Source organism: Natrix helvetica (genome assembly GCF_964273705.1).
Source record: "Natrix helvetica genome assembly, chromosome: 2".
Taxonomy (NCBI): Eukaryota; Metazoa; Chordata; class Lepidosauria; order Squamata; family Natricidae; genus Natrix; species Natrix helvetica.
This window is the reverse complement of record NC_138552.1, coordinates 64,925,746-64,953,154: the sequence shown is the minus strand read 5'-3', so window position 1 is coordinate 64,953,154 and position 27,409 is coordinate 64,925,746. Positions and strand designations below refer to the sequence as shown.

The 27,409-nt window shown below is 38.2% G+C and overlaps 1 protein-coding gene across 1 annotated transcript in view; it reads left to right on the top strand.

Moving 5' to 3' along the window:
- LRRC2 (leucine rich repeat containing 2) overlaps positions 1 to 27,409 on the top strand; it is a 95,602-nt gene that overhangs the window by 261 nt on the left and 67,932 nt on the right. The window contains exon 2 of the mRNA XM_081943993.1: positions 17,125 to 17,269. Within this exon, the coding sequence (XP_081800119.1) occupies positions 17,145 to 17,269 (125 nt within the window). The 5' untranslated portion in view covers positions 17,125 to 17,144. The remainder of the gene's footprint in view (positions 1 to 17,124; positions 17,270 to 27,409) is intronic.

Here is a 27,409-nt window from a genome sequence, read left to right as displayed (position 1 = left end):
GAATTTTGAAGCATGAAATATTTCTGATGCCTAGCTTAAAATGTTCACACTACTCAGCAGTTTCATCTGAGAGTAAGTTGATAAGAGTGTATTAAGTGTGGTTTTATAAATTGTTGCTACTAATTCTGCAGTTTCCTGTCAAGTAACAAAGATGATACTGCTGTGTCTCTTAGGTAAGTTGGAGCAACAAAAATTTATTTTAAAAAATATGGTTTGAAAGAAGGACTTTTTATCTTTGTGTGTCGGAATGTTGAGGGATACTTAACAGGTTATGGAATATCTGCTTCTCAGGACTATTTCAACCAAATATTTGTACATGAAAGAAAAAAATAAAAACCTTTACAAAATATTTCATGAGATCACCACATTACCAGCTGGTTCCTTTCACTTATAAATGTTAGTTTAAAAAACACACTAAACGTTCACAAAATAAATATTAAGACTGGAACGAGACATGGGACTTAATGGCTATTATTGTGATGAACATATCTTGTGAATACCAGTTGCTGGAATATAACAATAGCGCTATTGACCTCAGTGTACATGTATATTTCATATTGGCATCTTTTTGGTCAGAATGAGAAACAGAACAATAGGTTAGATAGATTTTCATCTGGTCCACCATAACATGTTTGCCATAGTTTATTTCCCACTTTATAAAAAACGAATATGAAAAAGAATGATTGTTTCTTGTGTTACACAATGTTTTTCTTGTTTCACATACTGTGGAATTAGTTCTACTGGCGCCTTTAATAAAAAGATGTGCAGATTTTTCTATTGATTCAAAGTTTTGTTTGGAAAAAAAAATTGATGTGGAAGAGATGGGAAGGATCGTGCAGTCATATGTGAAGTTAAAGCTGTGATATACAGTATGACTTCAAAACTCACAAAAGGTATTTCCTCCCCTAACAAAATTGCATTTTCAGCACCTACAATATGCTCTGCCGGCCCTGAAACTTTAACACATTTGGAAGGCCCTGTTAAGCTGTCTGCAGGACTATAAGCTGCTGTGGTCTGTGTATTCAGTTAGGACAAATGGCATCAGAGAAAATATTCAGAAACAAATACAAACAACATTATTGTATTTGTATTTGTATTCCACACTGAACTTGACTGGAACAAGCTTATTTCATTTATTTATTTGATTTGTTTGATTTGTCAACCGTTTACAAAATAATAGGTATAAGAATAAACATGAGTATGAATGAAATGAATATGAATAAATGGGGACAGTAGGAGAGGGGTGGTAGGCATGTTAGTGCGCTTATTCACTCCCTTTACAGATCTCTTAGAAATGGGATGAGGTCAATAGTAGGCAGTTTAAGGTTAAAGCTATGGGGATTTGAAGATGTAACAAGAGTCATGTACTGCAGTCCAGGCATTGGCCACTTTGTTGCTGAAGTCGTATTTACTGCAATCAAGTTTGGAGCGGTTTACATTGAGTTTGTATCTATTGTGTGCTCATGTATTAATGCGGTTGAAGCTGAAGTAGTCATTGACTGGTAGGACGTTGTAGCAGATAATTTTGTCTACTACACTTAAGTCTGACCATAGGCAGCTTAGTCTAGGTTGTCCAAACCCAAAATTTCAAGCCTGGTAGTGTCGGGTAGTCTACTGCAAGCAGAGGAGTGAGTACTCTTCTTGTGAAATACCTCTGGACTTCTCAATAGTATTAATGTCCGATAAACAGTGCAGATTCCAAACAGATGAGCTGTGTTTGAGAATTGGTCTAGCAAATTGGTCTAACAAATTGGTCTAGCTTAACCCCAGCCTAAGGCATTTGAAGCAAATATCTTGGTCCAAGGGGATGATTTCAAGGTGTTGGTTACTATCTTCAAAGCGCTCCATGGCATGGGACCTAGTTACCTGCGGGACCGCATCTCACCTCATACATCCCTATGACCTATCCGCTCTCACAGGGAGGAACTCCTCCAGGTGCCATCCGCCAAGCAGTGCCAGCGGGTGACGCCTAGGAGTAGAGCCTTCTCTGTGATGGGCCCAACCCTCTGGAATGACCTCCCTCCCGATATTAGAATTACCAATGACCTCCGCTCCTTCCGACAGAAGCTCAAGACTCACCTGTTCCGACTAGCTGGCTTAGCTGATTGACAGTTCCATCTTCCACCTCCTGGCAAACATTTTATTGGGGAATTTTTAAGGGAATTTTAATATTTGTATTTTAACTAAGAATTGTACAGTATATTTTTTACCTCCTCCGTCTACGTCCACGTCTATGTCTATGTCTATGTTCATGTCTATGTATTTGTATATGGTTTTAACATGACTGTACACCGCCCCGAGTCCTGCCTAGGAAAGGGTGCGGTCTAGAAATAAAAGTTATTATTATTATTATTATTATTATTATTATTATTATTATTATTATTATTATTATTATTATTATTATTATTATTATATTATATTACATTAAATTTTATTATAACTCTGGGAAGTATGTTTTCTTATTGTAACCAGTATCATTAAAAGGTTTATGCTGGGACACTCTGCCTTGAGAACCAGGAGGCAATGGTGGCCTCACCCTCCTTTTGTCATAATCGCTTAAACTAAAGAATCTTTCCTCAGTATCAGCATCAGGAACTGAATCATGTACTTAATTTTTCAAATCTTAATAGATAAGTTAGGTTATATTGTGCACCAGGTCCTTTGTGATATTCTCTGTTGTGAAGTTATGGGTTTCCTTCTCATGCCAAAAGCTGAACCTCAACCAATGGTAGAGTGGAACCTGTTTTCTGTAGGTTCCCTATTCCCATGCCTATAGGAAGAAGTCTGGTGCAGGGGTGTGGAACTATGGTAACTTTATGACCTGTGGACTTCAACTCCCAGAATTCCCCAGCCAGCCATGCTGGTTCAGGAGTTGTGGTAGTTGAAGTCCACAGGGGACAAAGTTGCCATAGTTTTCCACCCCTGCTCTTGTGTAAAAGCTGAAAAAAGCATCCCTCCAGAATCAGATACCCACAGTTGATCCCAGAGCAGAAACATGCAGCCTTTACATGGCTCCCAGCCTCTTCTAATTTTCCAGTCTGTCTGCATCCGTTCTTTTGCTATAGGAATAGGGAAACTCGAAATTAAATAGGTAAACATGTCAGCATGTCAAGCAGGTGCTTTATTCTTTATAGTTTCATAATGTCTTACCAGAAATGAGATTGGCACTTGCTGTCTTCCTTTTGCTCCAATGATGCATAACCACTGTTGTTTGCCAGAGGATGCTTGCTTGGTCTGTACTGTAGTTTTGAATCTGACACTTGTCACATGCTGCATCATGATAATTTCAGAAGGGCCAGCTGGCCTTCGGAAAACCTCAGCTTCTGACCTGGCTGCTTGCTCTAATCAAGTGTTTACTTGAGCATAGGCCAAGCTGCTCTCAGATTATACATATTGGTATTAAATTTTCCTCATCAAAGTTTTTGTCAATAAAATTAAAAGCCTTCCATTATCTCACAGAAGGCAGAATCCATTTGCAGAAGATGATTGCCAGTCCATGGAAAAGAAGAAGAGGTGGAAATCTGTCATTTTTCATCCCTCAGCCCAGTGGCAAAGATATTACAGTAATGCTGAAAGACCAAGAGGGATACAAGAAAGCCTCTCATATCAACCACTGTTTAATCCATAATTAAAGATATTAATTAGCATCTCTGTGAGGAGTTTAGACTTGACAGTACAAAGACTGCAGCTCTCAAGTGAACCTTAATGATGAGATAATTTTCTTTCATGAATCCTGAAATATCTCGCTGGAAATTCGGCATTAGTAGCAGTGATGCTTAGCACCTCCCAAGGGAATGCAAGCTGTGGATAAAGTTAGGAATTAACTCTGTATCTCCTCCTTGCCTTTCATTCTGGCTGCACTTTGTCTTGAGATTGCTAATCTCAGGCTCTTTGTTATCAAGGTCTGCATGCTTATGCTCTCTCTCTCTCTCTCTCTCTCTCTCTCTCTCTCTCTCTCTCTCTCTCTCTCTCTCTCTCTCTCTCTCTCTCTCTCTCTCTCTCTCTCTCTCTCTCTCTCTCTCTCTCTCTCTCTCTCTCTCTCTCTCTCACACACACACACACACACACACCTACAGAGAGCCTAGTGCCCACAGATTTACTTCCTCATAGGATGTAACTAAAGTGAAGCAGTGATTTAGTTGCTAAGACGCTGAGCTTGTCTATCAGAAAGGTCAGCAGTTCGGCGGTTCGAAACCCTAGCAGCACATAACAGAGTGAGCTCCCATTACTTGTCCCAGCTTCTGCCAACCTAGCAGCTCGAAAGCATGTAAAAATGCAAGTACAAAAATAGGGACCACCTTTAGTGGGAAGGTAACAGTGTTCCATGTGCCTTCGGCGTTTAGTCATGCCAGCCACATGACCATGGACAGACAGCGCTGGCTCTTCGGCTTTGAAACGGACATGAGCACCCCCCCCTAACAACTAGCGTATATGTGCGAGGAGGACCTTTACTTTTACCTTTAGGATGTAGCTTTCTTTGCCTATCTTCACTATTTCTTTAAATAAATATTTTTTTCTGTGATCAATGTACTTCACTAATCCTTAGACTACTTAGACTAGTCAAACTCAAGACCATATTAATGCTAATACCTCTGAATATTTATTTCCATCCTTTCGGAGGTGCAATGTGATGATCTACAGCATCTGCCGAGAAGACTTGGGTTTTAATGTGTGATAATCTAGAACAGCACTTTATCAGAGTTATAATTATGCTAAGTTAGACTTGGAAGATCAACTTTGAGAAAGTTAATCATGTACAAAAGTTTCATTATTCAAAAAGAACACCAGCCTCTGCATCAAAGGATGTTGAATTAACTATGTAGGCTTCCTACCGTATTAATAAATTGAGGAAAATATGCCTACTGCAAAAAGCTTACAAAAAAAGGAATAATATCAGGACCAATCAGTATAATACATATTCTGTTTCTGAAGTCCTTAACAGCACATCATCCTGGGAATAGAAATATTTCTGATGTGACACCTGGTAGCTGTCTGTTGAATAAAACACCATTTTAAATTGAGCAATTATGAAAATGGTAGCAGCTCCTTTGAAAATGTGTATATTCTCTGGTTTTCATAAGCTTTAAGAAGCAGAAAAGGGTTTTGCAAAAGCAATGAATTTCACAGTTGACGCACTGACTCATTTCTTGCATAAATCTGTTGAAACTCTTAGCAGGAATGAATCTAGCTCATTGTGTTAAACATGAGAGCATTGATTGAGTCTTGGTAAAGTTTTCATGTGTAAACAGGTATTGCTAAAGCTAAAATTACCCCTTACTATAAACTCCATATACAGACCTTTGCCATTCATGGTGCCATTGTACGTTCCTTTTCTCTGTTTTTTATAGTCTTAGACCCTATCTTTTCAGTTTGGAATTTCTGCTTTCTTTGTAGATATTGTGAATAGACCCAGTTTCATAATCTCTCATGACAAATAAATTACAGAGACATACAATACTACAATCAGGCATTACCTAAGAGAAATACACCATGACCTAAACAGATGTCATCTAAAAAAGTGATATTTGCCAACAAGCTTTGCATGGCTACTGTATACTTTAAGCTACATAGAGACTATGGTTAATTGTTCTTCCATTCAAAATGCGTGGTAGGAAAAAAAACCCAAAAGGAAGGGAAGATGTATTTCTGGCTTACTAACAATTCCTTCCATACCACAAAAAACTAAACAAGAAGGATTCATCCAGTTGTTCCTTGTACTTGTTTTACTTGTACACAAGTAAAACAAGATCTTCCTTTGATAGAAGAGAGCTGGTTGATTATTTATGAGCTCTAATGAAAATGATAAATTGTAAAACAGTCAGAGGGCAGTTGATAGAACAGAATGCAAAATAAAGGACATGTAGCAGGAAGCTAGCCTGCCCATAACTTCATTTAAATCATAAGAATGCATAATGCGACACACAGAAGAATTGCTCAGTGTTATGGGCATGCCCTTCTATTTTTCCACATTGTGGTGTAATAATTTCTCTTTAGGAAGGGATGTATTCCATTGGGGGGTTTGCCATCTCTACTGTATGTGGAAGGGACAGATACGGTGGGGGCCTAAGGCCAAATTATGTCCGGGGGGCGTGGGTTTGCTGTTTAAGAGCGATTGCCCGCTCTGACCCCCATTGCTCCTCTTGCACCCCTGGGTGCTCGGGATTACAGGACCCGGGTCTCCAGCTGGTATCGCTTAACACCAGGTCCGTGGTACATAAGGCTCCCCTCATTTACGACCTTATACAAGAGGGGAGAGCGGACCTGGTGTGCATTACGGAGACCTGGTTGGGCCATGAGGGGGGTGTTCCCCTCATTGAATTATGCCCAACAGGCTTCCAGGTGTTTCACCAGCTGAGAGTGCAGGACGGGGCGGGGTGGTGGCGGCGGTGGTTATTAGGGAAAGTCTTGAACCTCAGGAGGTCACTGTGCCTCAGATAGGTGTGTGTGTGTCCCTTTTTGTGAAGTGGGGCCTTGGAGTTCAGGTGCGCCTTTTTGTAACGTACCTGTTTCCTTGCTACGTTTCATTGGCCCTGCCGGAGCTACTGGATGTATTAACCGGATTGACGATTGATTTCCCCAGGTTTATGGTCCTGGGGGATTTCAATCTGCCTTCCATTGGTGAGATATCCGAGTCAGCTCGGGAGTTCATGGCTTCCATGACGGCTATGGACCTAACTCAGTTAATTCAAGACGCCACTCACAACAGGGGACACACGCTTGACCTGATTTTCATCTCTGGACAGTGGATGAATTATCTATATTTAGGGGATATTTCTATTCAACCTTTGTCATGATCTAATCATTTCTTCATCAGGCTTGACTTCCATACTGCCACCCCTCGCTGCAGGGAGGCGGAACCGATTAGATGGTTCCTCCCCAGGTGCCTGATGGACCCTGAAAGGTTCCAGATGGAGCTTGGGACTTTTCCTGAATCCCTTGCTCACAGTTCGATCAAAGCCCTAGCGGAAGCCCTAGGATAGGACGGCCACTGGGGCCTTGGATCAAGTTGTGCCTTTGCAGTCTCTGACCCAGTGCCGATCCTGGGTAGCTCCCTGGTTTACCGAGGAGCTCCGGGAGATGAAACACCAGAAAAGATGCCTAGAGAGTGATTGGTGGGCAAGCCGGTTGGAATCCGACCGAACACTAGTAAGATGTGTACAATGTGTAACACTAGTAAGATGTGTACAATGTGTAATTTTATATTATGTGTTTTATTTATTGTATGCCGCCCCGAGTCCCTTTGGGGAGAGGGAGCGGCTAACAAATTTAATAAATAAATAAATAAATAAATAAATAAATAAATAAATAAATAAATAAATAAATAAATAAATAAATAAATAAATAAATAAATAAATAAATAAATAAGAATTCATATTAAATCCTACTTAGTGGCGATAAAAGCAGCAAAACGGCAACATTTTTCCACTCTTATCATGTCTGCAGATAACTGCCCAGCCACCCTGTTTAGGGTGACCTGCTCCTTAATCAAGGAACTGGGGAAGACCCCTTGCAGGGTAGGGCTGAGAAATTTGTTCAGTATCTGCAAGATAAAATCGCTCAGATTTGGACAGGCATGGATTCTGACTGGGTAGATTCGGGCGAGTCGACGGGGATGAATCTTGTGGAAACTATCTGGGATGAGTTGGACCCTGTGACTCCCGAGGGCATGGACTGGATTATGGGGAGACTCAGTGCTGCCACTTGTGTGCTGGATCTGTGTCCCTCTTGGTTAGTTTCGGCTTCCGGGAGGTGACACGAGGCTGGCTCCAGGCGATTACCAATGCTTCATTGCAGTGACGTGCGGTGAAGTTTATGGCTAATGAGGCAGCAATTTTTTTAGACTTGTGGACTTCAACTCCCAGAATTCCACAGCCAGGCATGCTCAGTTCCGATTTAAAGCAACAGCTTTAAACTTATTTAAATAAGTTTTCTTCCTTCTTTTTCTTTTTCTTTTACCTTCCCCTCCTTCCTCCCTCTCTCCCCCCTCCCCCTCTCAAACACACAAAAACACCCCCCCACACAAAGAGAAGTTGGATTATTATAGTGTTTAATTCCATGTAGCTGATTTCCAGGGCAAAGGAGTTATTTTTGCCCTGTCCAATGGCATTTTCTTTGATAAAAGGGACGGAAAGATGGTCTTTGGGTTCCCTCCTTGAATGAGAGAATCCGTTTTAGTCAAAACGTTCAAATGTAATAAAATGATCTTCCTGTCTCGATCTATTTCATTGGAAAAGATGCCCGCCTGAGGAAAGAGCCTTTCACGTCTCTGAAAGCCAGCCCAGGGTGGGATCTCTCCAGGATGGGTGCAAGACCAATCCATGTTCACCAGCAAAGGGCAAAACTCTCTTCCATGGCCTCATTTCCCACCTGAAGCTTCCCCGTTTCTTCTCCATTCTTTTGCTTTCCGCAAAAACAGGGACGCGCTTTGGGAAGGCAGGAGCCCAGAGGAGCCCACCGGCGCCCGCACCGCCTGCTCTGGAAGTCAAACTGCCGGTTGGGACTTCCCAGCTCAGCTGCTTCCCGGGTGGGTGGCGCCTGCCAGACGGGACAACAGGAGCTGTGAGGGAGCACGGGCTCCAGGGGCTCTGAGAATCCACCTGCCTGAGCTGTGCCACGGGCGAAAGAAAGCGCTTTAGTCAGTGGGGTGTCAGGGGAGAGGATAAAATCTCTCCTCCTCTCCCCCAACACCCCACTGACTAAAGCGCTTTCTTTCGCCCCCTGAGCTCTTCCGCGGGCGAAAGAAAGTGCTTTAGTCAGTGAGGTGTCAGGGGAGAGGATAGAATCTCTCCTCCTCTCCCCTGACACCCCGCTGACTAAAGCGCTTCCTTTTGCCGCCTGATCTTTCTTTTAACTTTTGTAATATGTGTTTTTTATGTTGTATGCTGCCCTGAGTCTTTTGGGAGAAGGACGGCATATAAGTCCAATAAACCTAAACCAAAACCATGTATGATGTATTTTTTTTTTTAGGTAGTCTCTGCTATATCTCTGCTATAGCTCTTTAGGAAATCACTGGTTTATGGACACTATTCTCATAAACCACAAAGCTGATAAAAAAAATAACTACAGCAAAGGTAGTAGTAAGAATGTCTTCTTAACGAAAGTATAACAGAATCCATGGGCCGAGTACCTGTATTCAGAAAAGTCTACATTATCCTCAGCCAATGGCACTTCAGAAGAAGCACAATTTTATTTCAGAACAATTTTTTTATTGTTAAAAAATCCTCCATGCCTGTAACTATGATCTTTCCTATATGGTCCTTCTCTAGATATAATAACAATAAGCCATAATAAAGAAATGATCAAACAAAAGAGACATTGTGATAAACAGTGTCAAACATAATGGGTTCTAGCATGCGTAGCATCAGCCTGGATATTGATTCCAGATATCGATGTGCAGTATCATTTTTTTTCTTAACGCTTTGTGAAAGTATCACCTTTGTGTTGACTTTCCTATTATAAGGGAAATACATTAGCTTAAGAGAAAGAAGGACTAGGGGAGACATGATAGCATTATTCCAATATCTCAGAGGTTGCTACAAAGAAGAGGGAGTCAAACTATTCTCCAAAGCACTTGAGGGTAGAACAAGAAGCAATGGGTGGAAACTAATCAAGGAGAGAAGCAAATTAGAACTGAGGAGAAATTTCCTGACAGTGAGAACAATTAATCAGTGGAACAGCTTGCCTCCAGAAGTTGTGAATGCCCCAACACTGGAAGTCTTTAAGAAGATGTTGGATAGCTATTTGTCTGAAACGGTATAGGGTTTCCTGCCTAGGCAGGGGGTTGGACTAGAAGACCTCCAAGGTCCCTTCCAACTCTACTATTGTATTGTATTATTATTGTATATCTGAATCTGCAGTGCAACTTTAGAGAAGTCTCAGCCTGCCTGCCATATCCGATACAACGGCTTCTTTAGGTAGTCATTGTATTGAAAATCATATCCCTGTTCTTTTGGAAACAACACGCAAACATTTTAAAAGCAGAAAATCCACTTTACTTACCCCAAAAATGGCCCTGAATTTGACTTCCATCCCCCAAAGGATCAGCCACTGGCTGCATATTTCAGGTCCTACCTACCAAAAATGCCACCTAAGAAACTCAGGAAGCAAACCACAGCATCTACCCTCTGGAGCAGCATCTTCCCAGACAAATGCAAGGCTCCCATTTAGGCTGTTCTTAAAAGATCTTTGGTAGCCTGGCATTTTCCCATGGAACCTTGTTTTAAGGTGGCTGATGGGCCTGGTTTGTGTGTGTGTGTGTGTGCGTGTGTAGAGATGTTACCTGGAATCTTTCCTCTTCTGGATATACAGCGTTCTGCTCTTTGTTTTACTGGTTCTTAAGTTTTTAATGTTATTTGCTACCGAACGTTTTTATGGAATTGATCAGCTTTCTAAATTTAACAAGTGCCAGTTGGAAAAAAAAAAGGTTGCTCATTTTAGTGTCTTCTTAGGATACTTCAAAATAGATTTCCCCCTTATTTTTCTAGTTACATATTATACCAATGCATAATATTTTGCTTGCATGCATGTCTAGAATAATAAATTGCCAATTGTCTCTAGCTGGGAGTTGACACCTTTGTCAATAAACAATCTCCGCAAATATTAGGCTTAAGAGTGTAATGTGTTTATCCCTTTATGATATTGTTATGAGCTCATAGATACTTTATACTATAACAAGCATAAAAGAAACAATGAAAGCCTAAATAAATATTACTATCTCTGAAGCACATGCTATTACAGTAAAATTTGAAGTAACATGCAGCTTAGTATTGGTACTAATTGAGGGGGTTATAGAATAGCCGTAAAATATGAGAAGGGTGAAATATAACTTATGGTATGTCTATGGAGATTCTCAGTCATCCAGGTTATGGTGGTCCTAAAGGTGCTCTTTCAAGGGGCATCTAGACACTCTGGTTTTTCTTTGAAGACTTTTCACTTCTTATCCAAGAAGCTTCTTGGATTAGAAGCGAAACGTCTTCAAAGAAAAACCAGCAAGTTCAGTTGCCCCTTGAAAAAGCACCTTTGGGGTTACTTATGGTAATTTTAGACTATCTTTTGGAATATGGGGGGGGGGAGGGATTCCATTTATTTTTTAAATTATCTCTTATTATGGGCCCTATCATTAACCAGAATTAATCCGTAGTGTCAATTAACAGATGTTCGGAAGTGGAGAGCAACTATAAAAACCTGTTGTGCTTCACAGCTGTGGTGCCCCATAGCTCCTAAACTGGCTTTTTATCTTTGGGTGTAATGAAGGGCGCTGGTTTGCAAACAGTGTTGAAATATGTTCTGCTGCCAGCCCAATTAGATTTAAATTGAGGGGAGGAAGGATCCTCTGTTTCAAGCAACAATATATCTTTAAGGTATATCAACATATCCTTAAAAAAACCCAATATCCAAGCATACAATTCTTAAAATGTCTAATCATGATTAAAACAATGACATATCGATTGAAACAATCATAATCAGGAAAACAAGATCCTTTCTCAACAGAGCAAGGGAAACTAAACAAAAGGGCAGAGGTACCCTTAAAATCATCAGCACAAATTCTACTAAGGATGGGAAAGAATAGACTCAAGGTACATCAGAGATGGTATTCAGCAGGTTCTGACCAGTTCTGGAGAACCAATAGTGGAAATTTTGAGTAGTTTGGAGAACCGGTAAATACCACCTCTGACTGGCCCCGCCCCCATCTATTCTCTGTCTCCCAGTGCCAGCTGATCAGGAGGAAATGGGGATTTTGCAGTATCCTTCCCCTGGAGTGGGGTAGGAATGGAGATTTTACAATATCCTTCCCCTGCCACGCCCACCAAGCCATGCTCACCAAGCCACGCCCACAGAACTGGTAGTAAAAAGTTTGAATCCCACTACGGAGTACATCCTAGGAAGGCAGAGCTACTGTTATATACTGAAGTTCTCCATATTGTCTGTGGATGGGGTTCAGTGGTAGGTTGCAGGAAGTACGCCCCGGTATAGGCATACTGGAGCCTGCCCGGAGCACTGGGTACCGTTCCGGTATGGTGCTCTGGAGGACCCACCCGCCCGCTCAAACTCCTTACTTGTCCTTCAAAGCCTTCTGTGCTTCTGCACACTCACATGGTGGGTACAGCGCCTGTGCGATGCTCTGCGGAGCAACTGGAGTGTCATGGAGGCTTGTGGAGGTGTCGCTGGCAAGTATGACGCATGGACGCGCCACAGTACGGTTGGAACAGGATCAGGATCCCACCACTGATGCGGTTGTACTGCATGTGAAGGAACCGTTCTAATCTGTTGGATCAGTAGGGAGGCCTCACTCAGGGTGACCTTTGCCCAGCTTAGTTGGGGCATCAAATTGTGATCTTACTTGGAGTGGAAGGAGCTGACTATGGTGCCTTGCTCTCTCCACTTGTTTATATTATAGCAATGCACTCTATATGGAACATCTTTAGAAGACCATCCAGAAGTTTCAGTTGGTACAGAACATGATGGTCTTGGTGTTTATGGGTAGGTTCATGCCATACCTATTCTGCGGTACCTGTACTGGCTTCCTGTTAACTTACAGGTGCAATTTAAAGTCCTAGTTTTAAGTTCTAAATTTCCTCTGGCTTCTCCTTTATTCCTTTTACATGTAGGACCACATCTCTCAATTGCAGTTGGTCTGAACATTGTGATTTTTCAGGAGAAGCAGCAAGCTGTTTCCCATTTCTGGGAGGTAAGAAAGCCTGAAGAGATTATGCTTTCCTATTTCAAAGCTGTGTCTTTGGAATGGCCTCCCAGGGAGGTTCATTTGCTTCAATCTTTCAGAAATAGCTGAACACTGAACTTTTCAGGAAGGCATTTGGAGGTTGTTGCCAAGATCTGTTGTGAAATCTGTATATATTTTATTTTTTAAGTTTTTATGATTATGTTATTGTTCTTATTTGAGAGTCACTGAGAGTTTATTACGATTGTAGTGAGATATAAATCTGAGATAAATAAGTAACAAAATGGCTTGCAAAGCAGAAAGCTTTTAACTGCTCTTGCAGAAAGGTTAGTCATAGATTAGAATTATTTATCGCAATAACAAAGATTGGGGATAAATGGGATAGAACATGGAAAGATAATAAGATATGGAAAAAGAAGAAAATATTTAGTAGAAAAAAATGAACGAAGAAGAGCAAGACACTCTTTAATCCTGCATTCAAAAGTTCTACACATCCCAGAAGAATAATTTCAACAAAACTATTCATTCTGAGGGGGCGGGGCTGAAATCATGATGATATGATGTGTGATCTCAATGCTCTGAGATCGCAATCGACACTTTTGCCACTGTGTGTGTGTGTGTCCAAATGGATCTAAACTGTCCCGTAGACACAGTGAACAGGAAGAATACGTCTTGCTGAACTCGGGGATATCGTAAAATCCCCGAAAGAAGCAAGAGAAATTTCTTCAAGCCAGTGACAAAAAATCCAGCCAAGGCTGATGAAGTCAGGGCGGCCCCAAAATGGAAGGAATGGAAAGTGAAAGTGTTTCCAGCTGGTGAGGAACCTTCATTGTTTTAAAAGAGAGACTGCCTGTAAAAACTTAAAAATTGATTTAAATTGAAGAATAGAAGATTCAAGCGGCGAAATTAATCTTGCAACGGTTCTGGACAGTGGCTATCCCATTTTCTTATATTCTATTTTCATGGATGAAACCTTTACAAGCTTTTTAAAATGAATGGATTAAGTCTTCTGTTTCTATCTTTTTTTTTCTGTGACTCTCGCTGATTTATAAACCAAAGCTTTCCTCTTTCATCGCTGTGAGTATTATGATTTTTTAATTCATTTAAAGACTGGACCTCTGGCGCGTGTTTTCAACCAGAGAAGAGGGGAAAAAACGGCTTTTGTGAATCCATGTTTTAACTTAAAAAAACCTTCCAAATGAGATCTCTCTGTTTAAGATGGCAGAGTGTCAGAAAAATGGAGAGATTGCAAGTCTGGAGACAATATTTTCAGAATTATTAAAATTAACAAATACATATGAGAAGATTGAACAAAAACTGGAACTTTTGCAACAGTTAACAGAAAGATGCGATTGAAAATTTGATGATGTTCACCAAATGCAAAATGAGGAGATTAAAACTCAAAGCATTGAAGTGGACAATGAATATAAAGCAATTAAACCTGCTGACATTTATGGTAATTGGTTTATTTTTGAAAATGCAAAGAATGGAATACTGAAAGAGGAAATAAATGGAGAGGAAACCTATTTCAAAGGGCAAGACACAGAAGAAGAAGAAGAAGAAGAAGAAGAAGAAGAAGAAGAAGAAGAAGAAGAAGAAGAAGAAGAAGAGGAAGAAGAAGAAGAAGAAGAAGAAGAAGAGGAAGAAGAAGAAGAAGAAGAAGAAGAAGAAGAAGAAAAAAAAAGTAAAGAATTTATGGACTATGAAACTTTATTAACTAAAATATGGATAACACTGCTGACGACTAAAGACAAGTGGAATAAAGAAGCAGAAAGAGGGCATCAGGATATATGAGAGATCTTACAAGCAAGGAGTTGCTAAAACTAGTCCATACAAAGCTGATTAAGAAGAAGCTTAGAAGATTGATACCACAAATGGCAGAGGACATAAGATTGTTTTGTTATTGGAAAGATACAGGTTGATAGATGGAAGAGTATAATTTAAAACTTCTAGCTAAACCTAATGAAACTTAGTGATAATAGGTATAGTTAAATATAGTTAAATAAAAAATTGATAATGATAATACTGTATACAATGTGTAGTGTTATGATAAGCAATAATTGGATATGAATGTTGAATGATGCCTGAGATTATATATAAAGGTTAATAGTAATAATAATAATAATAATAATAATAATAATAATAATAATAATAATAATAATAACAACAACAACAATAAAAAAGAGAACTAAATTAGACACAGTTAAGTTTTGATTTTTAGGGGGAAAATGTTGTGGTATAGAATATAGCCAAATAAAGAAAGGATAATAATAATAATCTATATATATGTATGGGTATAATATAAGGAAATTGGATGTAAATTGTAAACAGCAATCTGGAAAGGATTAGAAAACTCTGTTATTAAATATTATGGATGTTTAGCTAGAATAGGATATAAGGATTTAATGTTAATGGAGGATTTTATAAATAAGTAAATGAAATGCCAGTATGTGGTTATGTACTAAATTTTGCTATATTTCATGATGAAGGATGTTTAAACAATTATAGTCAAATAAAAGTGGAGGTATGATTATGGTAATATGTATAAACATTTGAGTTAAGATACCAGAGTTAATATGAATTATACTTGATGATGGTAGAAGAGATGCACAAAAACATTTTGTAACCAACTGATACACTTTCTACAGGATGTAAAGAAGGAGGATTTTATGTTTGTTTTAAAAATACAAAAAATACAAAAAATAAAATAAAAGGATGCCAAGGGGGAAAAAAAACTATTCATTCTGTGCTGTCCAACACAATGAACCAATATTCAGAAAATGAATGATGTCTTTAAAATGTGAATATAGTCAGAATGACTAAAATCCCTCATCTGTGAATATATCTAATCTTTAAGAAAATGAAGGGAGAAATGTTGATTTGTCTTTCATTGGATTCACAGTTCCCGACTCTCTATTTAACTTTAATAAAGATAACATCTAATGAAATTTCAAGATATGCAAAAAAAAAAAAAAAAAAAAAATCTGGGTTGAAGCAATTATTCTTGAAAGGCATCCTGACTTCTGTGTAACATCGGAATTCCTGCAAGCTGGCCTGGTGAATAATTTTATGAATGAACAAGCATAACAAAAGAGCAATCCAGATATATTAGTTGTACTTCTTGATGGAAATCACACTGAAACAGTGACACCTTCAGCCATTGATTCTCAGCAAGGGAGAAAACTTCACTATTAGGCTTCTACCACTGTTAGTGACATCTCTGGCTTGTCACTTTCAGTATTGAAGTAGCGTCTCTTCACTACTCTAGTATGACACTCTATTGGAGGTCATTGGACAAGATAGAAAGACTGGATCTGTTGGTTATAAAAGATCTCACTGAGCCCTTTTCAGAAACAGAGATGTTATTAATCCCCTAGCCAATTATAACTGGAATTTGGCTACTGTTTTCTCAACAGATGAGCATCAGCCTCTGAAAGCAATCAATTCACCCCAAATTTAAATCAGTAGTGACTAGAAAAATGTGTACAGATCTGTTAGATGCATCTCTCCTGTGTAAATTAGAATGTGTGTGCATTTTTTTCTCCAAGCAACCCCAAGTACAATTTTAGCAGTCTGCATACCATGAAGCAATTGAGTAAACCTGGAAAAAGATGCAACTGTTTTAATAGTGTGAAGAGTCATTCTTGCTACTTACATATGGATGTAATTACATGTATTATCTTTTCGGTCATCAATCAAATAGGAATGCATTATTTTCAGACAGTGCTTATGTAGGAGAAAGTTGAGTACACTTCAAACATCTTTTGCCCCCAATGTATACATTGCAAGTAGAATACACATATATCTTCATCTCATGAATTGAAACTTATAATAACAGTACTTTGTTGTCAATAATTTTGGAGTTTTTAATATAAATAATCTCCAACTAACATGATAGCTACAGATTATGCGGCTTGGACTCCAACACACAAATGCCAACGTATCAGATTCTGCCTTACACCAGTTACTATAATATTTAATATCAATCCTGATTGACTCCAGTTAAAGTTTATGGTTCTCCCAAGATCATCCATATTATTTTAGCATCTAAGCTACAAAACAAAAACCCATGACAGGCAAGTCTCCCAAGTTGAAAAAATGTAATACATAAATTAAAATTATTACCAATTTCACACTCTTTTACGATGACCAAATCAATTGTTTTATATGTCTGAATCCAAGTAACAGTTGGTTCATAAATTAAACTGCCTCGCCTCATGCATAGGGTGATAAATAACATTTAATGGGTAAATCAATTCAGGTACCTGTAGGTTTGAAAAAAAATATAACTCTGTATTTTAAAACAATGTACCCTGTATGACATGGTGTTTGCTGTTTTTTGTTTGCTGTTTTACTTACTTAAACAAAATGGCTTCTTTAGTATTAAATAAGATATTCCTGTTCCTTATCATGACACTTTTCAAATAAAACTATTTTTTCCCCAGATAATCTTAATGCCAGCATTATGGGACATCAGGTGATAATATTTGACTTTTCATCCATAAGAGGTTTATGGGAGATTCGAGTGAAGAAGCACAAAGAAAAACAGAAGCAGGAAAAAGAACGAATAGCTCACAGTGCATTAGAGAAGTAAGGAAATATTTACTATTTTGTTATTTCAATGTTATCATTACTGTTCCATTATAAAATAAGCCATTGTACACCACAGCCACCAATAGCTGGCATTTATTTATTTATATTTCTTATATGACTGTTCATCTGAGCAGAGTGTTTCTGATAACTAATAGTCCGTATTTGATTGGAATTTTTGTTTTGGGAGGATGGGATTCACATAATTGTATTGACCCTTTGCTATTTTCATTTGCCATTTTCATCTGCTTACACTGTTCCCTAATCAAGCTGTTTCAGAGAGAGTCTCATTTATTTATTTATTTTATTTATTAATTTGACTTCTTAGTCACCCCCTCTCCCCCAAGGGACTCAGGGTGACGTACACTAGCAGCAGTCACAACACTACAATATGGAGGAGGTGGAACAATAAATAAATAAATTACAATAATTTAAAACAATTAAAAAAACCCAATGATAGTTAAAGTTTAAAAATTAAAATTAACAATTAAAAATATTGCCCAAGAGGTGGAGAAGCTCTAAATTAAGCCAGGCTGGCTAATCGGAACAGGTGGGTCTTAAGTTTCGTGCGGAAGGAGCGGAGATCAGTTGTTATCCTAATGTCTGGGGGGAGGTCATTCCAAAGGGTAGGGCCCATCACAGAGAAGACCCTACTCCTGGGTGCCGCCCTCTGACACTCTCTGGAGGACGGCACCCGGAGAAGTCCCTCCCTGTGCGAGCGAATAGGTCGCAGGGATGTGTGGGGCAGAACGCGATCCCGCAGGTAACTAGGCCCTGTGCCATGGAGCGCTTTAAAGATGGTGACTAACACCTTGAAGCGCACCCGGTAGGCCACAGGAAGCCAGTGCAGCTCGCGCAGGAGAGGTGTTATATGGGAGAACCTCGTTCTCCCCATAATTGCCCGTGCAGCTGCATTCTGGACCAACTGCAATCTCCGGGCGCACCTCAAGGGGAGCCCCATGTAGAGAGCATTGCAGTAGTCCAGTAGTCCAGGCTACAAATGGTCCAGGCCATTTGTTCTCTCTGTATTATGAATGGTTTATAACTATTATTGGAATGCTTATAAACAAATGGGTACACTCATGCCAAGTAACCATTTATCATGAAAACATGATAAATGCAACAGTTGCATGAGCTCAAAAAGAACGTTGATGGGCCAGAGTGAAGGTACATCTGTTCTGCAGGATTGAATATCCCACAGCCTGAGATCATTTGAAAAGTTCCTTTTGTTGGGCTTCTTTTGGAAGAATATTTAGATATTTATCACATGTATTTAAATTGGGGGGAATTTCTCTCTCTTGGTTTCATTTTGCATAATCAACTCACACACCACTCTGGTGCCAAATGTGACCCTCAACCAAGGAAGAGTTGCACTCTCCTATCTTAACTCAGGAAAGCAGCAAAGAAAAGAGCATGATAAAAAAGTGTGAAAGGGGATTTTGTAAATTTAATAACATCATTCTCCATAATATGAGTTTGGGCTTAAGTAGTGCTGTGCCTGGGATATGCATGTGAACTTAGAGTACTCATTCAAGTAGCTTTTAAAGAGCTTACAGGGTCCCGAAGGTATTGTTAAAGGGTCAGGAATTCACTATGTTGTAAAAAAACAGTCTCCTTAATGAGATCTGCAACTCTTAAGATAGTTGCAATGTGCTGAAGAAGCCCGTTATATTACATGTTTATGACAATTAACTTTTAATTGTGTGAGAATTCTTTCTCCCACAAATAAAGTTGCTTTGGAGATTTTAGGCAATGCATAATGCATATCATATTGGTGTACTGTAGGCCTCATTATGTTAGAATTGGATGTTATGCACAGCAAATCAATGGTCATCCATATCATGCCTGAAATCCCAGTAGTTTTCCACAGAGGTCCGGAGGGAACCTTGAAAAGCAACCTAATGAATTCATTTATGGTTATGAAATGAAATGTAAAACTTAACTTTCATATTCTATTAAGAGGAAATATGTAACTGGTAATTTGTTTGACTTGAAAATGATTCTACCCTAAGGAAATCATTGCAGTAGTTGTATGTAGCATTGTCTGTTTATCTCAACAATAGTACAATACTTTTAAATTGTTCGCCTTAAGAATAGTTGAAATACTGCTCCTCCTCCTCCTCCTCCTTTTTCTTCAAAGAAAATCAGTATTGATTTGTAGATAGAACTAGTTCAACACAGAAACCTAGTTCATAACATGCTAAAACATGTTGTGGCATATTTGCCTATGGATAGTGAGTTATATGTATGTTACTGTGAAAGTCCGAAATCTGGTGAATGTCGACATTCACCGGTGAATGTCGACATTCACATAGTCGCTTGGTGTATGTCTGAAATATATACCCTTATCCTCTCGACACCCTTACCCTAATACCCTTATCCTGTCGACACCTCGGCTCCTCGCATCCTTTTAAGCGTCTTCTATTCGCGGACTTCTTTTTTTTAAAACCTGCGATCCTGCGCGGTTAGAACGAGTAGTTTCCAGGACCGCGAATTGAAAAGCAAAAGTAAAGCGTTACGCTGTCTCGTTATATATATGTCACCGTGAAAGACTGAAATTGGCATGTGTCGACATTCACCGGTGAATGTCGACATTTACCAATTTCGGTCTTTCATTCACCGGTGAATGTCGACATTCACCAATTTCGGTCTTTCATGGTGACATGTATATCATTTACTTACTTTGAAAATCTTAGCTTATAGCTTTTCATTTGGGGAAACCAACCAATTTTGATTCATTTAAAACAAACTACATTTTGTGTGAATCAGATCAGCTTGAGCCCATCTTCTAAAAAGCTACCATTTCACTAACTTGATTGGCAAGCCCTCTTTTGCTGTTCCATGAAACTATTTCTGAAGTTCTAGCAGTTGGAGAGAAACCAACCAGAGACTTAGTTCACCTTAGATAGCTTGGAATAGACCAACAACAAGTTTTCAAGATGGATCAGAACAGTCATGAATTATAGTGAAGCTAACGTCCTTTGCCTTCACTTAAATTTTCATACAGAATCAATAGCATTTCCGTATAGATGAATTGGAGAATAAATGCATGCATCGCAGAACACAAGAACGCAGTAAGAAAAAAAGAAAAAACTTCTTCCCTTTTCCAGCACCTTAAAGCTACAGGACATGAAATTAATTTTGAAGGAACCAGATTAATCTCCAAAACAGAACACTTCAACAAGAGAATAATTATGGAAGCTATCGAAATAGAAGAACACCCCCACAACATGAATAAATGGGACATACATACATACATACATACATACAGTATATATAACCTTATTAGCAGTTAGCATGGTCCAAACAAGAGCAAATGAAAGGAAGCTGATTAAAGGAAACAGTAGAAAATATAAAAATGTAAAATCAATTACACAATAGACATGAAGCAGCATTTTAAATCATAATGTAATGTATTATTGCCATGTTTATATTTTATATCTGTTTTGAGACATCGCCCTCAAAGATTGGCTCACCTAATATGAAAATAAGCACACACTGAAAAACAGAATGTTATGATTCGTGGTTGCAATTCTGTTTTATGATAAAATTGAAGGGAAATTTGTCATGCCAAGGAAAAATAATCCTTGTTTTAAACATAGTTCACAATGTATATAATTTTGAATATTTGTAAATGAATGCCAATTCAAAATTGCATACGTAGCAATTATGTGGCTCTTGTTGTTGGCTACTGATATGTTATGCCTACTTTCCAATATGTTGTCAATTATTTCACTGATTTTTTTAATGTAAATTTCTTTAGAGCACTATGGTCACACACATGTGGGTAATTGTAAAGCTGGCACGTGATGCTCAATATATTATTTTTCCAAAGTAGTAAATGTATAATTGTGATGAGACATCCTTCCCCAATTCAAATTGCAATCCAAATTCTTGTGCTAGGCTTCCATCATTCCATCCTTGGTCAGGGCTGAAGTTTTTTTCCTGCTAGTTTGCACTTGCCTCTGGAGTTTAAGGAATTATTAATGTACTTTGCAAATAAGGTAGAAAGGGCCTTGACCTGAGAAAACAACATTTATTGTTATTTTGTTAAATTTTATGGCTAGCTATAAACAGGAAAAACAAATAAAATATCATAAGGAGGTAAGAAAGAAAATATCCCACAGTGATCAATGAAACTCCATATCTGACACTGGATTTGGGTTTTCCTGCTCTTAGACTGATATCTTAACCTTTACATCACCTCACCTCTGTACAGGGAATATTGATAGGTTTTACTTTAGCACTAAGAATAGATATCTCTTGTCATCTGCCCAGTAGTTACAACTTCCTTTGTTTTTGCAATTGGAGATAGAACAATATTTACTATTGTCTCTCCAGTCTCTATCATCAAGCCTATAACTGGTGAGCCTAGAGAATTAGTAAGCATATTTGGGAAGAGAAATTACAAGTGATCTGATATTTGTCTGTGGCAAGTATCTGGTTCCCTTCAAATGCCTTGAATTACTCCTACAAAGTCCAGGGAGTTTGGTGAGATTAAGGAGTTCTGGGAATTGCAGTCACAATTTTTTGAAAGATGCTATGTAATGTTATCATCAGAACTTCACTAGAATACCAGCAGTGTATAAACTTTTAATTAAACTATGTATGTGCTTTGAAGATTCTGAAATAATCTATTGAAGATTATCAGTGTTCATACTGTGCTTGATCCTCTTCAATAGATTAATTCAAGGTCTTCAAAGCATAGATGAAACAAGAACATACCTGAGCACCACAAAACACTCTTAGTCAACAAGTATCACTGATAATGTGCTCTCTTTTGTTTTATATTCAAGTATAAACCAAGTCCATCATATAAAGAGCATGAGACAGGCTGAAGGTGATTCAGATGCATTCGGCACATATACATACACACATTATTAATTGGATTTGACATATTCCACAATTTGCTCATAATGTTTAAAAAATCCCACTTTGATTTGGTTGCAAAACAAGCGTTTACATCATTGGTTTATTCCATTGCTGCTCATTAAAAATAAATTATTAGCATTTTACTCAATGTCATCTCAGGAAAGTATTGTTTGTTTTTACAAGTTGTCAGTAGCAGCCAGACATTCTTACCTCTTTTCATTTTGTATTGTGTATTGTTCTCCATTGTGCCTTATACTATTTGCTTAATTGCAAAGGAGAGTGAAAAGCTTTCTCACCCTGACAACTATTTCCCCTCCCAAGATGGCGGTGCACTTAGGTGCTTCGGCTTTGAGCTCCTGGTGCCACAATAGAGTTAGGCAAAAACTAATCTATACCCGCAGGGAGTTATTAAAGATTGGATCTTCCAGTCAACTAGATATTACCAGCGACTTCCAGCAGTCTCATAATATACTGAGTGACATAGTAAGACTGCCAGGCTCTCCATGGATCGTTGTTGGGCCTAGGAGGCGGCGAAGAGAGCAAAAGCAGAAGCTGGGATGCAGAGCTGGTTTGCCCAGTTCAGTTACGGAAGCAGCCTCACAAACCAGCATCACCAAGCATTTTTCTAAAAAACTCTAGATCCTTTGTCCACAAAATTGATGAACTAGAGCTATGGTTGGCAGCGAATAAGCTCATTCGTGACTGCTGTGTGATCATCATCACAGAGACCTGGCTCTGTACCGGATGCGTCAGTGGAGCTATCTAACCGCACCACACACTGCTTTGACAAAAACAGCAACTCTGGTAAAAGCAAAGGTGGAAAACTTGTATTTACACACATAATAACTGGTGTACTAACAGTAGAGTTGCTTATACTCCCTGTTTTGCAGATGTGGAATTCTTAACTGTCATTTGTCGGCCATTTTATTTACCTAGAGAGATTTCTGTTATAGTTATCACTGCTGTCTATATTCCACCTGATGCAAATGTTAGCGCAGCGCTCTCTAAATTACATGACGCCATCGAGAGGCAGCAGCAAACTTACCCTGAGGGCGCTTTTATCGTGGCTGGGGATTTTAATCAAGCCAGTCTAAAGTCTGTTCTCCCTAAGTTTGTGCAGTATGTGCAGTGTACCACCAGAGGTAAGAATACTCTAGACCAGTGTTTCTCAAACGTGGCGACTTTAAGTCCTGTGGACTTCAACTCCCAGAATCCCCCAGCCAGCATAGCTGGCTGGGGAATTCTGGGAGTTGAAGTCCACAGGACTTAAAGTTGCCAAGTTTGAGAAACACTGCTCTAGACCATATGTACTCAAACTTAAGACAGGCATATAGAGCAATCCCCCTCTCCCATCTGGGTACGTTTGACCACATCTCTCTGCTACTGTGCCCAAAGTATATCCCCCTTAGGTAAAGGATACGACCAGTCTTGAAAATCTGGCCGGAAGGAGCACTCTGCCAGTTGCAGGACTGCTTTGAGATTATCGAGTGGAGTATATTTGAACATTTGGAGCTGAAAGAATTCACTGACACTGTACTCATTCATTTCCTTAGAGTCTTGTGAAAAAATCAGGTGGAACAACAGCTGATGACCTCTTTCTATCGGTCCACCATAGAAAGTGTCCTCACATATTGTATTACAGTATGGTATGCTGATTTAACAGCTGCGGATAGGAAGGCACTACAGAGAGTGATCAATTTGGCATAAGAAACCATTGGTTACCCTCTGACACCACTGGATGACATCGCCAGATCTCGCTGCTTTAGCAGAGTAAGGAAGATACTCAGAGATAATTCATACCCTGGTCAGTGTCTCTTTGCACTTCTACCACCAGGCAGAAGGCATCAAAGTATAGCCAGCCAAACAAACAGGTTTAAAGATAGTTTCTATCCTTGGGCTGTGAGACTTTTAAATACAACCACAATCACTCCATGCACACGCTAGTTTTTTTCTTTTTCTTTTTTCATTTCTGTTATAATTTTGCACCAGTGAGGTTAAAACCAATTTCGTTGTATTTAAGTACAATGACAATAAATATTATACTTATACTTACTTATGCAATTTGGAATGATAATAAGTACCATCAGAAAAAGAGACATAGGACCAGGTCTTGTGCTATGATGATTCTTCAATCATCTAAGCAAGTGAAAATTAATGAGTGGTTAGCAGCAAAGGAACTTGTAAGTAACCTAAGTGGATTAAGTGATTCTAATCACTGGAACAACTTGCCTCCAGAAGTTGTGAATGCTCCAACACACGAAGTTTATAGGATGTTGGACTAGAAGATCTCCCAGGTCTCTTCCAATCTGTTATTTTATTTTATTTTATTTTATTTTATTTTATTTTATTTTATTTTATTTTATTTTATTTTATTTTATTTTATTTTATTTTATTTTATTTTATTATTTTATTTTATTTTATTTTATTTTATTTTATTTTATTTTATTTTATTTTATTTTATTTTATTTTATTTTATTTTATTTTATTTTATTTTATTTTATTTTATTTTATTTTATTTTATTTTATTTTATTTTATTTTATTTTATTATATATATATATATACCACTCGCCATCTTCAGGCTGTGGTCTTTGGCTTAAAGTGTGACCAGAGCTGCCGTCTTTCTGTATATCTATCTATCTATCTATCTATCTATCTATCTATCTATCTATCTATCTATCTATCTATCTATCTATCTATCTATCTATCTATCTATCTATCTATCTACCTACCTACCTACCTACCTACCTACCTACCTACCTACCTACCTACCTACCTACCTACCTACCTACCTATCTATCTATCTATCTATCTATCTATCTATCTATCTATCTATCTATCTAATATAAGTTAGGCATGAACAGCCATCCAAGTACTATCTATGTGTTGGAAGAGGATCAAAATGCCCCCAACTAACAACTAAAGAGAATCATGGCGGCGCTCATTTGAACAAAACTCCTTAAAATGGTTATCTTGATGCTAAAGTAGGAACCAGAGGACAACCTAGAAAAGACTGATGAGCTTAGGCATGGTATCTACGGATTTCAACCCTTGCATAATTATTCGGCACAGAAGGATAAAGAAAATATAGCTGGTCAGATAAAATAACAGTTAATTTCCAATCAATTAAAACCTGCATTTCCCTCATTAACCAAGATCTTAAACAGAGCAGCAATGAAAAGATGCAAGATTACATTCAGCCTCAAAACAAAGAACAGCAAAAAAGAGATTTTGATAATAAAATACAATAAATAAACACATTACAATTTAGAAAGAAAGGGTTAATAAAAGAGAAATGGAATCAAGAGGTTTTGAAGAGGATCTTACTGATTTTATTCTAGCCACACATAAGTGGAATGATGTCTCTGGAGATTTTTCCTATATCAAATTTTATAGCAAGTACAATATGGAAGTCTCAGGAGGCTGAAGAAGGGATGGTAACACCAATCCCTAAGCATACAACCACTCATCCTGGACAGGGCAAGTTCCCTCACACCCAAGTCCTATCTGAGGATGACATAGCAGATCACTGCTGATCTTTCTACAAACTGGAAGTCTTCTTTTGAAGTATCCTCTTCAACAAGTTATCTGAGAGTGCCCATTAATTGTTAATGAAAACATTTACAGGAACTAACCATAGTTTACTAAGGAATCAGAGCTTTATAATTATACTGCATAATCTCTCAAAGCTAGTGCGCCTAGAAAGAGGAAGAACATGTGGAGAATTATATATTTGTCTAAAAATTAGATCATCAGTGACTGAATTAAAAATCTATATAGCCAATTTGCTATGGTTATAAATTTCCAATTTAGATTGTGCCACATTATAGTTATAAATATTTATTTTCCTCTTAAGCTCTTACAAAAACAAGTGAAAGAAAAAGGCATGAATTAGAAACGTATGTAGCATCTTTAATAAACAGCTGTCCCTCTCTTATAAGTAACTTCAAAGACAGAGAAGTTAACTTTGCAGAATAATGCCTGACTCAATTGGTTAATATCTTAGATTTGTTAATCTTGAATGGTACCTGGGAGAATAATATATCTGGATATTATGCTTTCTGGGAGTGATATTCCCATGAAATGATAAATATGATCTTTAATTTCAGAGTTGGTTTAGTGACCACTTGACTTTAAATTTACATTTGGTTTCAAATGGGCAAATTAAATATACTTAAAAATCTCATTGCATTGAATAGTCCTCAAATCCTGAAATACATTTGTGTAAAATGGACTGAGAAGGTGGAAAGAACATGGAAATCTATATATAAATCTGGCAAGGGAGATAGCTTGTACAATTCTTTAATTAAAGTCCCCCGGAAGGATTCTTAACACAGTTTGTACTATTATTACACTTACTGATTTGCAAAAGTAAATGAGCTCTAGCAAAAGATTATCCAACTATGGTTTGATGAGGATCGTGCAAAAAGGAAATAACTCTTTAATTGAAAATTTGCAATTAATATTAGAATAATGGCTGTCCATTTCTCGTGAGCAAAAGAAAAGAATATAAAGCTTTGCTAAAAAAGAAAAAAAAAGAATATGAAAGGTGTTGGGTCAAAATCAAAACTCCCATCTCTCCCGCCACATGGGAAGTTGTAATCTAAAGAGGCAGAGATGGATTTGCCAGATTGGCCACCTATTATCTCAGTTGAAATTACTAAACTAATATCACCACTGAAGAAAGGAAAACCTTAGGAAGTAGCAGCATCCCATATGAGTTGTGAAACTCAAAACTTCACTAGTTGACACCCATTTTGGTGGTTTTGTTCATGGTCATAACCTTCACACTGCAAAATCCCACCAAATACAATAACTCTATTATTGTTCCCATATTTAAAAAAAGAGACAGGTCCAATTCTTCCAAATGTTTTCTGATTGGTTCTTAAGTATTATAAATAAGCTGCTAGACTCTTGTTATGGAATCAAGTGGACTGGAAAGAACAGAAAAGCATAATTGCTGAGTAGCAGGCCAAGTATAGGATAGGACATCAACTAGATTTTATGACATTGCACTGAAAAATATCTATCAGTCCCCAAAGAAGCTTATCTATGACATTCATTTACTTTGAAAGAGCTTTTGACTTTATTTATATATACATTTCTAGTTTGTGCTTCTTTCATAGCCGCTATCCTCTCGAACAGCATACCTTGGAAAAAAAGTATGCTTCCCATCCTTCAGATGTTCCAGATGTTTGTGGAACTCCTGCTACCCTCCCCCCCAAGTTAATTACTTGGTTTTGTCTGGGAAGCCATGTCACTTTTTAAAT